Source organism: Hippoglossus hippoglossus, chromosome 5, assembly GCF_009819705.1.
Source record: "Hippoglossus hippoglossus isolate fHipHip1 chromosome 5, fHipHip1.pri, whole genome shotgun sequence".
Lineage (NCBI taxonomy): Eukaryota > Metazoa > Chordata > Actinopteri > Pleuronectiformes > Pleuronectidae > Hippoglossus > Hippoglossus hippoglossus.
In genome coordinates this window covers 14191793-14204885 of record NC_047155.1, presented here as the reverse complement: position 1 = coordinate 14204885, position 13093 = coordinate 14191793, and the positions used below count along the sequence as shown (strand labels likewise).

Genomic DNA, 13093 nt, shown 5'->3' with positions numbered 1-13093 from the left:
ATTTGTTCATCACTATGGTTCAGAGGACCTTCAAATGTACAAGGGATATTCAACATCTTGTCTTATTTTTTTAATATCACCAGTACAATTTCAAATTCACACTTTCATCCTAGTTTTAGGTTTGTAGAGTTTGCAAAGGGCTTGAATGGTGTGAGAGCCTGAAAGATCTTGATTTAAAATAAGGTTTATCAACATGTAGCACAGGACCCAATGGCTACAACTCCAGTTGTTTTATCTGAATATTTAAAAGTTGTCAATTAACGTACTTTTGTATGGCTTATTCTTGAATTGTGCTTTTCTAAAGGCACTGAAGACACAATCAATTATGGTATTACTGAACACAAGTAACCAAAAATACAGTGTTGTAAATGTTTTTGTTTACAATTCACCTGAATGACTCAACTGTAATCATCTGTCATTGTGAGAATAACCATCCTTTAATCAATGTATTTATATTTGCCACAATTAGTTTATTCCTATGTGTCAAAATAAATAATTTAGAAATAACATGTGGTTTGAATTCATATTACATTCTGCTAAAGAACCAGTCTAATGAAACATAAAACATACACCAAGTTCTCTTTTTGAAGTACGTCTATTAAAGGGTATTCAAATTTCATTTGTGTTTTTCAAATTTGCTGAAATTCTAATGAAATCAAATCAGCCACAAACCCAACAGGTGGCTGAATGACTGAAACAAAGCATCATGGGGAAATCTCACAGGTACAGAATGACAATTCTTCTAAATTCTCCATTTGAAATTATTACAAATTCCTGTTTTTCAGCAATTGAACCAGATCCCTGGGAGAAGTTATTATGGGCATCAATAGACAGCAGTGATGTTACAACCTTGCATTCCACTCATCTTGACAAGGGATGTTATCACATATAACAAAAATACTGAGATTGTAGAACTGCAACAGACAACTGCACAACGTTGTTTTTCAAACAGCATCAAATTCAGCTCTGCTTTTACTTTCTTATTTGATCTATAGTACATTTGCTCACAAAAGCAAGATGTTCAACAATCAATTCACCAGGAATTATTTGGACAAATGATGGTGAAAATGTTGCATGGAGTCTTTCACTTAGAGAAGCTTTACTGCACAGCCAGTGAGTGGTTTTGTATCCGTCTAAAACTATAGCTTGGTGCAGCTTTAAACTGTGCCTCAAATACACTGGATTTTTTCAAAGAATAATTAACTTATCATGTTTGCACAAAAAGAAAGATTAATTAGCACCAACAATTGAAAAGTATATCCAGGGTAACTGTTATTTAAGGCAAAGTATTAAAAGGTTGTAAAATGAACAGCAGGTTCTCATCTACAGTGAACGTCTTAATAACTGGTGACTTTTCGGTATTTGATTGCATTATTAAATTCATGGTTTGCAAACTTTTCTTTTCAAAATGCTGCAAACAATGTTGTAAAACCCTGGTTTGTACAAAAAGCACAGGTCACAGAAAAACATTCAGTAAAACCAGGCAGTTGAATCTGGATTCATTCTGGAGGAGACAGATTAAAAGATGCATGTTTATATAATTTTCATAATTTAAATCACATTTCTCTGACCCTGATTGAAGGAAGATTACTGGAATTCTTATGTCATCTTCCTCCTTGTTGAGTATTTAAGAGTTATTTCTGAACAACTGCCAGCCAAGCACACAATTTGTCAACAAACTGCCACCTGTGAAAAATCTGCCTTAAGTCTTCTTTGCTTAACAGATGAATTGCAGTTGGTTTTAAGAGTTAACTATAAGTCTGTAGAAAAAGTCCAAAAAAAGACTTCAGTGAGGCAACACAAACAGGGACATTGATGCATGACCACTTAAGATTTTCAATACAGGGATAGGTCTGACTTTTTCCAATTTGACGACTTTAATCTTGATACCACCAGTGAAGTTTCCTACACAAGCTACATTATCTATTCGGTACACACTATTGATCTCCTGAATTAAACATAAGATTACTCAGAAAGGAAAAAAACTAACTAATAAAACAATGTAAACTGATTAAAACAAAAAACACAGCACAGGTAATTCGTCAATATGTAAAAACAAACAAAAAGTAATAATCCAGGGAATAAATTCAGTATTATTATTGCTTGAATAAGCTTAGATTTAGTGACACTCTGTCCTTCCGATCTATAACCTTTGGCCACAGGCTGTGAGCCCATTGGGCATTTCTTTAATAGCTACCAGTGCCAAAGACAGGCCTGTGGATTGTGGAAAGTGCTGGTCTGGGCCACTACAGTATTGAAACACACTTTTCAGCGCAGAGCACTTTTACGCAAAAAGCAGAATCGTTACGAATTTCTGTCAACTCGCACTCAAGGTGCTGAACACGCAGTAAACTCTCGGCACTTAATTTTCACGGAACCCAACAAAACTGAAGCCAGCTTCACAGTGGACATCCAGCCATGATCCACAATCCACTAGTGACACGGCCAGCTCGTTCGTTTTCATGTCTCCAGGGAATTCCCATAGATTCACAAGCTCTCTTTATTATCCCTGAAGAGACAGACGCCTTAAGCCTTGGCACTCTGCCGGCCGATCAGACCTAAAATCATAGGGCACCTCATGGTACATCGAAGTATCACAGTGTGTAGGGATGTGAGGCAAAAACTTGTTCAGTGTGGAACAGAGGTTTCGGATCTTTGGCTGATCTCTGCCAGCCCCTTGCAATGTTCCACAGAGGGAAAAGACAAGGTGAAAGGCAAAGACCATGCCCGTAAGCAGAGTAGAGAGAGGGTGGAGAAGTTCGTCACAATCCATGCTACGTCTTCATAATTCTAACATCTGTCAAATTTTATGTTGTTCCACCACTCTGCTCTTCATACCACACACAATCCCTTTAAACTGTCCCCCTTCATAGCCTCTCAGGGAGACAGATGTTTCCTTGCAGCAGGTAGCTTCAGTTTATCTGCAGAGTCGAAAGCCTGAGGTGCCATCTGGGCCAGTGGGCTGGCGGATCACGTGATTGTGTGGATGAACTGGTTCTGATGGTTGCTGCGCACTCAAACGAGCTGGCCTAATCAAATGAGGAGACATTTAGAGTAAATTAATATTAATCTATGTCTTTTCTTCCCAACTTTGACAAATGTTGGTTTTCCTACCTGTCGTGGCATGGATTGTCCTGAGGCGTTTCATCTGAAGAAGCACTACCCAAAATCCTTTTCCTGGCTTCTGCATATTCTGCCTCCCTCTGGGCCAAAGACTTCATCTGCTGAGAGGGACGGGATGAGGACGCGGCAGCGGTACCGTTATTTGTAGGACGCTTTAAAATTCGGATTTGCGGTGGGGGTGCTGCTGGCAGAGAGTCATCTTGAGTTACCATTGCAGTTCGCACAAGTGAAACACCTGAGCCCAAGCTGGACTTCCTGCACAGGTGAAAAAAAAGTGTCAGAGGAATACAAATATTAGAGAACACATTGCATATATATATATATATATATATATATATATATATATATATATATATATTCACATCATATTTCAAAGATTTCAGACACATTTTCTGTTTGCTTACTTTGCTTCCTGGTTTATTTTCAGTTTAGCTTCAAACCTTCTCTCTATTTCCTGAGGAAAAAGACAAAAAAAATAATAATGTATTACTGCCCAACAAGTATATTTCCTAAGTCTCATTGCTCTATGTAGCCAACATGTTTACGAGATCCATAAGTCTGAGAAAACACACTTCTGACCCAGCTCAATCATTATAACCCATTAATCCCTCACTAGGGTGAGGGATCTGTTTAATCTCTGGACACTCATGGATGATCCACAGTAGACAAAGCATCTACAGAGCACTCAGCAATTCCACATGGGTGGCCTCTCATAGATCTAATTACACTTATTGATAAACTGAATTGTTTTTCATTGCAACTGGATCACATCCAGGGGATTTGATCACTCAGTGTTGCAATCTCTGCTACTGTTGGATTTGAATGTTTGCTGGGGGGGGGGGTCATGGTTATGGTTAAATTCCTGTCAAACTTTCAAAGTTTTTACTCTTTTAGTAAGTCTACTGAGTTTTTATAATTTTTTATAGATTTGTGCATTTTTACTTGTGAAATACTTAGATACCATGTTTTAAGTGCTTTGAAAATAAAGATATTCCTATACTATATTAGTAAACTAATCTTGATAGTATGATAGTAAATTTGCTGCTTTTAACAATACAAATGGTATATTTATCATCCTGGTCCCGCTATTAGTTGTATTTTAGAGTGGAACAACATTTTCTTTGGTCCATTCCCACTTTCATCGACCAACACGTACAAGAAAACCCAGCTAGATTTCTCAGATTACTTCTTCTAAACCTGATTTACTACAACGTAATGATGTTGTAATGTTTCACCAGCCTATCATTTCCGCAATGGGCGGGTGTAAACACTACGTCCACTGTGGGAGAAAAGTATACTGTGTTAAAAAAAAGAAAGCTTTCTTTATGATTACCACTCGGGTTTTCCAACAGATTATAAATGCCAATACCTTTAACGAGAATATAAAATGTCATGAACGCAGGCTTAGCCACACGACGGTATGGGACGGTGAGGCCTGCAGACCTCATCCGGGGGAAAGAGGCTGTTTTCTTTGACAGGGAAACTGATAATAAAAACGATCCAGCTCATCTTAGATCCTTTCGAAGTGTCTGTCGAAGTGAATTCAAGTTACAACCTGGTTTGTGTAGCACGACATGTGTACGTGTTTCTCACCCCGCTGTCCGCTGCCTCTTCCCAGCTCTCTGCAACCTCATCATCCTCCATTTTTGTTAACCGGACCGCTGGCTGGTTACCCCTTCAAAACTATTTCCCATCCGAGCCGAGGGCCAGGGACGGAGAGCGGCGTCTGCACCGGACCGCGGGAGCTCGACTTGGCGGGCTTCGGTGGTCAGGTGAGGTCGGAAGAAGGAGATTCCCAGACGTTTGCCAGGCCGCGTGTTAGCCTGCTAGCCTGCTAGCTTGTTAGCTTAGCACTCCAGTGAGGACACCTCCTCCTCCGGGCGCCTGCGACTTTAAATTTGGCGTCACGCCCCCCGCCCCACTGAATCAACCGGTGTGACGTCCACCACATGTCGTTCACACGAAAAACTCCAACACACAGTACTTATTAATGTTCGAGATCATGTATGTGACTTTTCATAAACTTCCTAAATCTGGAAATACGATAAGATGAGATCAAATAAGATAAGATAAGATAATCCTTTATTAGTCCCACAATGGGGACATTTTCTATAATACAGCAGCAAGAGTCAAAATAGGCATCAGTAAATAATAAGTAACATGCAATACTTAATTGTGATATTAAAACCAGCCTTTCACTTTATATACAGTCTATGATTTCACCAGAGAACAGTCATATAATGTAGTTTTCAGAACACTGAGTATGCAGTATCTCTTAGTAAGTATAACTATATAGTTTACTGCTATAAACGATTATTTACACACTCTTTCTAAAGTGACTTTTTGAGAATCTTTATATAACAGAATCGGGTTTTATTGCCGAGCAGGTTTACACATACAAGGGGTTTTGTTGTGGCGTATTTGTGCAAGTATAACTATGAAAAAAATAGGAAACAAAATGAAATATAAAAAAATACTGTACGCACCAGGGGGAGGGATTGTGCAATACGTTGTCAGTAAACACTTGAGACTGGATTGTGCAAAGTACAGTTATGTGCCACGGGAAGTTAAAGTGTCACAGTCACAGGCAGAGGCATCATATTACTGTAGCTCAACGTGCTAATTTAATGATCTGAATACTTCGGCCACCTCTGACATTTTCAGGGTTTCAATTTGGTTTTAAAACGTGAGCTGTTCCCCCGGGTGACGCGGCTGAGGACCCACCGGACCCACCCTGGTGCCACGGACCGTCCGCGGCTGCCTGAGCGTCGCTGTGCTGCGGAAGATGCTGTTCACTGAGCGGAAGATGGCGACTGTTTGGAGGCTGCAGAGGAACCTCCAAAGCTGATACCGGGAAGGAGAACAGACACACGCAGCGACCCCTGAACAACACGTCCAAAACCACGGTACTGGGTTCATTTGTTTGTTTTTTTTCCAGTTTCAGGGTTGAAATCCAGGGAAAGTGTGTGTGTGGCATTGGAGGAGCCACCGCTAGCAAAGATTATCAGCAGTGCTCCGGGACTGAACATAGCAGCTAGCTTGTTAGCTGCCAGGGTGTAACTTAGCTTAAAAAGGATGTCGTGTCATCGAGACAATTGAGAGGTAGGGAAGTCCAAAATGTGTCTGGCAGACGTATTTGAAACAAGACATGTATAATGTGTCTTTTTACCGATATCGACAGAGTAACTGATGTTGGCTAACGCTAGCTTGGGTGCTCATGTTAAGGGAGCTAGCGTCGTTAGCCAGTGCTAGCTCATATATTCCAAGGACCAAACGTTAAATTCAGCAACATGTACGGGCCGGTTGGTCAGTTAAAAAGCACAAGCCAGTCTTCTTTTATAAGTATGATGTATAATATACTTGATGTATTTCTCCAATGCAGTTATCTCTTGGTGATAATTCACATTAGCAGCACAACCGTTTATTTATTGTATGACGGCTAACGACAGCTAGTTGGATGTAGCCTACGCTGTAAAGGGGACGCGCTGTGTGTAGGGGCCAGCTGTTCAGGCTAAAGAAAGGGCACCACCCGTTTTAAACAATGGCTGTAACAATCAAGACTGCTGAGCACATACATGCTATGTTGGTCCCAGCTCTGCAGTGTCATTGGGTTTCCAGGGTAGGATCAAATCTCATCCAGTGTTGTTATAGGATTCATCCTCAATAAATTTGATTTGCAGGAGTCCAGGAATGAACATGGTTTGAATGTGGGGAGTCTACTGCCACGAATAGAATAATTAAGTCATTGTAAAAGTCACGTCTGTTTAGCCAAATTCGGCTGATAGTAAACATGCTCCTGAGCACTGGGATCATTGGTGCATTCATCACATACAATGTCTCCCCATGTCTCAACAGACAATAATGTCCCGCTCCCCTGACAATGAGGATGGATGCTTTGTTGCCATGGATACAGAGGACGACGGTGCAGGCCCTGCTGGGTTAACTGAGGAAGCAGAGGCAAAGATGGGGTCCTCCTGGCGACAAGAAGGGACCATGGACAGTGGTGCCAAAGGAGGGGAGAGAACGATGTCGGAGTTGCCAGAGGAAGTTCTTGAATATATTCTGTCATTCCTCTCACCCTACCAAGAACACAAGACAGCTGCGCTTGTTTGTAAGCAGTGGTATCGCCTCATTAAAGGTATGCCTCTCGCATCTGCATAATCCTGTGTGAAACTGAGAGGGACGGTGGAATGGTTAGCTCGCTGTGGGTGTGAGGGGGCATTACAACATCAGCAGAGAAGTGAAACATTACTTTAAAGGACCAGCGAGCAGAGTTTAGGAAGATCAATTGGCAGTACTGAAATATAACTTTTATAATTGTGTTACCTGAAAATAAAGAATAAATTGGTTACTGTTAGCTTAGAATGAGCCCTGCCTATCTTTATAAAGAGCAGGTCCTTCTTTTTTGTGTCCGCATGTTGCACTGCCATGTTTCTACAGTATCCCACAATGGACCAACATAACACTGACTCTGAGTTTTTACCTTATCTGAACCCAAAATTACCTGGGTGAGGGGAGGGGTATGCAGTTGATTGCATTCTACAAACCTAACTGCTAGATACCACTAAATCCTACACACTGGTTCTTGAAACATCTGAGAAGTGACATATAAAAAAGAATGACTCATTCAAATCTGCTTATACTGTAGTTCGAACATTCTGCAAGTGGAGAAATTTAACCTTTTGTGTAACTTATCTGTATTTTCTCTGAACTAGGTGTTGCTTATCAGTGCTATCATGGTTTCTTGAGAGCTGTCCAGGAGGGAAATATCCAGTGGGAAAGTCGCACATACCCATATCCAGGAACCCCTATCACACAGCGCTTCTCACACAGTCAGTACATTCTGCTTTACCACTTGTTGTACTTTTTTTTATACAGTGAATAATATCACTGACATACCCATGAACCATGAAATTACTGAGATATACAGTCCTTCAGGTTTTGTATCTAGTGTCTCTAAATGTTTTAATGTCATTTTAACTGTAGGTTTGGTTTAGAGGACAGGGGACTGCAGATAAAATAGGAAGAGCAACTTCAGACTAGCCATTTTGTCATCGGTTGTGAACTCCAACAACACACAAAGTGTTGGCATTTTGGCGGCAACACCCAGCCATGTTTTTAGAACATTTTAAGCAAATGTAACCGTGTGATGACTAGTTTTACAGTTTTTACAGTTTGAAATCTATCTCCTTCCTGTGCAATAAGAACTTATGTTATTTATTAACTTTCCAGCTTTAAAAGATTAACATTGAACCTTCCAGTGTCAAAGGCTGTAGCTAAATTTACTGACCTAGAAGCCCACTGATCATATAAGTTTATCTTTATGTCAGTGTATGTCTAATGGTTTGTTGTAATATAAATGTAGTGTCAGATGATCTTAACTGGATTTTTAAAGGTAATCTGATCAAGATTTGTAATTTAAAAAAAATCTCTGCATATGTACTGTAAACAACAAATCTGGAAATGTCTTCCATAAATTTTTGTATTGGAAATGCAGGTAACTGTTTTTCTTGGTTGCACACCAACAAACTAGATTGCATAAACAAACAGAAGTAAATATTTATGAGTCAAAGTGGTCAGTGTTTGCATAAATTTGCTGTTAATCTTGTGGCTGATTTTTGTGTTTTGCAGGTGCATGTTATTATGACTCAAACCAGTCTATGTATGTGTTTGGGGGTTGCACTCAAAGTAGCTGCAATGCTGCCTTCAATGATCTATGGAGACTTGACCTCAACAGCAAGGAGTGGATCCGTCCTTTAGCCTCAGGTATGAGTCCGTCACAAGCAGTAAAGACTGAGTGGAAAAATAAATTACAGCTCTTAAAAAACCCTGAAAAACAACACATATGTAGCTCTGGTGGAAAAAGTAAGACGGGGCTTATGTAAGAGCAACTGTGGGAGGGTGAACCTCATGTGTGAATGCAGTGTTCAGATAATGAACGGGAGCAGCTGAGTTGGCAATACAAAACAAAGACGCAGCGTTAAAATGAGATTGTAGTGAAATATTTTACTGATGCTGTTAAATTTCTGTAAACTTTGGAGCTTTGTTTCCTTTTATGAAACTGCTAGTAGAGCAGTTTCACTTATTGGATTAAAAAAATTGACTCCCATCTCTGCTCTTTTCTTGTACAGGCTCTTATCCGTCTCCTAAAGCTGGGGCGACTCTAGTGATGCACAAAGATCTGTTAGTGCTCTTTGGGGGGTGGACTCGCCCCAGCCCATATCCATTGCACCAACCAGAAAGGTTTTTTGATGAAATCCACAGCTACTCTCCTTCAAAGAATTGGTGAGTTACATTTCAGTACTGGAAAGTAGCACCTTTCATCATGGGTTTTCTGTCGATGTGTGATTTACTATTTCTTTTGTGGATCAGGTGGAACTGCATCGTAACAACACATGGACCTCCACCTATGGCTGGCCACTCTTCCTCAGTAATTGGAAACACCATGGTGGTGTTTGGGGGATCATTAGGAGCTCGTCAAATGTATACATTTATTACTTATATCATACATTATTAAAAACTGAGATGCATGAATTAAAGCTGGAATATGTAACTTCCTGCAAGTTCAATCTGCAGCAAAGATGATGGGGCATCTAGTGTCACATTTGCAAGGTTTCCTCCCCTCCTTATTCAAGACAGTAAAAATATTGTCAGGTGATTATATTCTTTACTGAGGTTATAAAGTTACATCACCTCAGTTACATCTACAGAGCCCACAGAACAATTGCTGATGTTATACTCATAAAATAGACTTAAATCCTAAAAAGAAGGTTGTGTTTCTTCAGTGGAGCTCAAGTAGAAAGAGCTGTTAACACAACTTGTTCAGCCAGCCTCTTAGAGGGCTTTATAAATGTCACCTGGTTTTGTCAAATCTGATCAACAATAAAGGATCCAACCAAGTTAGTGTTTCATCACAAACATTTACACATTTCAGCTTTAATTCTTAGACTTTAACTGGGCTTTGGTAGTAAATGAAAACTTAAGCTGTCACATCTCACAATGTCGTTCTGTCCTTCGTTGGTTCTGAGCAGGAGTAATGAAGTCTGGGTTCTGGATCTGGAGCAGTGGTCCTGGTCCAAGCCACCCATATCTGGCCCATTACCACACCCACGAGGAGGCCAATCACAAGTAAGGATTCATTCAACAATTCAAGCTATTCAAAATCCATTGTGATTTTATCTTGTTTTGTTGGTCTGACAAGTTGTGGATTTTTACCACTTTAAGACTGTTTTCCATCTCCATGTAATTTTAAGTAGGTGAAGTTGTGATTGAAAACCCCACCCATCTTATTGATATAAAATGTAATTCTACTTTTTAAATCTTTCCTATCAGATTGTCATCGATGATCAGACATTGCTCATCCTGGGAGGATGTGGTGGTCCTAATGCGGTAGGTTTATTTTGTATTTAATTCTAATATCAGAACAACATGTCTAAATCTCCTTTTAATGTGACTACGGTTTTGACCAAAACCTTTTATCTCTGTTAAAGCTTCTTAAAGATGCCTGGCTGCTTCACATGGACACACCACCCTGGAAATGGCAGCAGCTGCAGGTTGAAAATGAGGACCATGGAGCCCCAGAACTTTGGTGTCACCCAGCTTGTAGAGTAAGTGTCTGTCTTAGCTGTCAGTCCGTGTGTGTGTGTGCGCGTGCAATCCGAAAATCAATCAATGTGTCTTTTATTATCTTTCTCATCTTCTTCAAGGTGGGCCAGTGTGTGGTCGTTTTCTCACAGGCGCCGTCTGGCCGTGCACCGCTCAGCCCAAGTCTCAACTCTCGGCCCTCCCCCATAAGTGCCACACCTGCCCCTCTGGGCCCCGAACCGCCTTCCCTGCGCTCTCAGTCTCCTGTTCGGAGTGGGGCCGCCGGTGTTGTCCTGGGAGCTGTCGAAGAGGCTCCGTGTGTAAATGGTCGATGGGGAACCCTGAGACCTCGCCCCTCAGCAAGAGGATATGCCAGAGACGGGAGCCCATCCTCGTCCCAGCAGCCGTCTCCTTTGCAAGGTCCAGACAGCCCTCCTCTTCCTCCACTTCCTCCATTATTAAACGGATCATCACCTTCACCCGGGACCAGCCCAGCCCAGGCTGCATCTCCTCCCTCTCGCCCTCACCTGCCTGCCTCCACGGACTATGATTGGGAGTCTCCCCCTTCTGCCTCCCACCACCCTGAGGTGCCCAGCACTAATGGACTGCATACACCTCCTGCAGGCTGCCCACGCACTCCCCCAGGAGCAGTGTCCCCGGCTGCCTTACGACGAAGTCTGGAGGCAGTAAAAAACAAATCTTCCTCATCTTTACCATCTTCATCATCATCGTCATCATCATCGTCATCTTCCTTTCAGACACAGGGAGCCTCTACCGGAGGAGGAAGTGGTGGAGGAGCTGGAGGAGCAGGTCCTCCTGGAACTCCTCCCTCATCATCCTCCAGCCCTCCACAGGCCGCTGGAGCTGATGGACATGCTATCCCACCTATTGCACGGCGTCTTGGTCATCACCCTCCTCAGAGCCTGAACGTAGGAAAACCTTTGTACCAGTCTCTCAACTGCAAGCCCATGCAGATGTATGTTCTGGATGTATCCCGGGCCAAATCTGCCAGGGTGGTGTCTTGGAGAGTTTATGGGAACGGGACTCCTGCAGCAGTCACAGGGCCACCAGAGACCAGCCTCCACACAGTGGTGCAGGGCAGGGGAGAGCTCATCATTTTTGGGGGTCTCATGGACAAAAAACAGAATGTGAAGTACTACCCTAAAACCAACGCCTTGTACTTTGTACGTGCTAAAAGGTAATGCAGCTCCAGACGGGACTGGGAAGACGGACGCTTCCACCTGTGACCACACAAGGAACGAAGACACACAGCCTTTTTCCTATAGAGAGGATTATTGGAAAAGAACATTGTTAGATGTTCCACTTCAGAAGTTCACGACCCTCCCTTCTGCCTACTGCAAGCATTCAAAATAAAACACTTTAACTACACTTTGATAAAGCATACGGTTAAATGAGAATCCTGACTGTGTGTGTGCTTGTTTGACAGCGAGTGTGTGTGTATTTGTGAGTGCCAGGACATTTTTTGTTGTCCCAGTGATCAACCAAACAAAGTTTCTGTTTTTTTTTTTTCTGTGTCACCCTTCTCTGAACTCTTAACAGAGAGGAGCTCTGGAAGAACTGACAGAAATGGTTGACGACTACCTTGATTTTTGTATCACTCTTTAAGCCTGCTATGTTTACATTGAAAACCGTGTGCGTGTGTTTGTGTGCGTGTGTGTGCGCGTGTGCCTGTGTGTGCGTGCGTGCACAATAGTGGTTAAAAGTTTTTGACTAATGTGTGTCGGGATCTTGGTGTGAGAGATATGGCACTGTACTAAAAAGATAGTTGAACAATAAAGGCCTCCATGTCTAATCTGTCACAGTCTTCATATTGCTACAGTGTTTGTGGTCTATCATAAGTAGCTGTTTTAGAGCTGTCACTGATTTTACCTGTTCTTCAGAAGGTTGTCATGGATATGGATCATAAATCAATATCTTTCAAACTGAACTTGTAAGCCAAAGATGGATGAGAAGTTTGTGGAGACTAAGAGAAGCCATGATATTTTTTCTTTTATAAGCAAGAAGTTTTAATTTTAGATTAAATTTACTCGTATACTAAATGCTCATAAATGCTATTAAATTTATAGCATAGAAATGCTTTTAAAGCTTGAATTACGTTTGAACTTAACTTAAATCTGTCCAAATATATAAAGAAATAAACAAAAGTAACCTCAGTTTCAAATATGGAGAATTCACTTTCTCAGCAGCACTGATTAAGTCAGTACACGTAGTTTATCAGGGGCTGAGTAAGAGCGGCCTCTAGTGGCTGCTCTTAAATCAGCACAAAAAGGAAAGGGGTCATTCAGTGATGAGTCATCTCAACTGCAAGTAGCATCATCTAGTATAAAATACCTTATAGAAATTGATACCTCATGTGCAGATTTTT

General features: G+C 41.4%; 2 protein-coding genes across 4 annotated transcripts; one reads left to right on the top strand and one right to left on the bottom strand.

Annotated features, from left to right (window-relative positions):
- Nucleotides 1–418: 418 nt before the first annotated feature.
- On the bottom strand, nt 419–5081 carry LOC117761860 (SUZ domain-containing protein 1-like). The gene is made up of 4 exons (XM_034586160.1): nt 4717–5081; nt 3528–3577; nt 3115–3378; nt 419–3029 (listed from the first exon to the last, which is right to left on the bottom strand). Exons 1-4 carry the CDS (start codon nt 4765–4767, stop codon nt 2918–2920), a joined length of 477 nt encoding a protein of 158 aa, XP_034442051.1. The 5' UTR covers nt 4768–5081; the 3' UTR covers nt 419–2917.
- Nucleotides 5082–5621: 540 nt separating this feature from the next.
- Nucleotides 5622–12534, top strand: fbxo42 (F-box protein 42). Of its 3 annotated transcripts, none has more exons than XM_034586044.1 (10): nt 5622–6029; nt 6976–7261; nt 7839–7955; nt 8755–8889; nt 9255–9408; nt 9496–9606; nt 10152–10251; nt 10456–10512; nt 10614–10730; nt 10830–12534. In XM_034586044.1, exons 2-10 carry the CDS (start codon nt 6985–6987, stop codon nt 11907–11909), a joined length of 2148 nt encoding a protein of 715 aa, XP_034441935.1. In that variant the 5' UTR covers nt 5622–6029; nt 6976–6984; the 3' UTR covers nt 11910–12534. The 3 variants fall into 3 exon arrangements, with proteins under 3 accessions (XP_034441935.1, XP_034441934.1, XP_034441936.1); XM_034586043.1 differs by having other exon boundaries at nt 5623–6029; nt 6979–7261; XM_034586045.1 differs by having other exon boundaries at nt 5825–6029; nt 6979–7261; nt 10155–10251; nt 10830–12517.
- The last annotated feature ends 559 nt before the right edge of the window (nt 12535–13093 follow it).

Coding starts and splice junctions, on each gene's coding strand:
- LOC117761860 (XM_034586160.1), bottom strand. CDS start 4,767: ATGGAGGATGATGAGGTTGCAGAGAGCTGGGAAGAGGCAGCGGACAGC. Junction 3,379..3,527: donor AAAATAAACCAGGAAGCAAA/GTAAGCAAACAG, acceptor TCACCTGTGCAG/GAAGTCCAGCTTGGGCTCAG. Junction 3,030..3,114: donor GACAATCCATGCCACGACAG/GTAGGAAAACCA, acceptor TCATTTGATTAG/GCCAGCTCGTTTGAGTGCGC.
- fbxo42 (XM_034586044.1), top strand. CDS start 6,985: ATGTCCCGCTCCCCTGACAATGAGGATGGATGCTTTGTTGCCATGGAT. Junction 7,262..7,838: donor GTGGTATCGCCTCATTAAAG/GTATGCCTCTCG, acceptor TCTCTGAACTAG/GTGTTGCTTATCAGTGCTAT. Junction 9,409..9,495: donor TACTCTCCTTCAAAGAATTG/GTGAGTTACATT, acceptor TTTGTGGATCAG/GTGGAACTGCATCGTAACAA.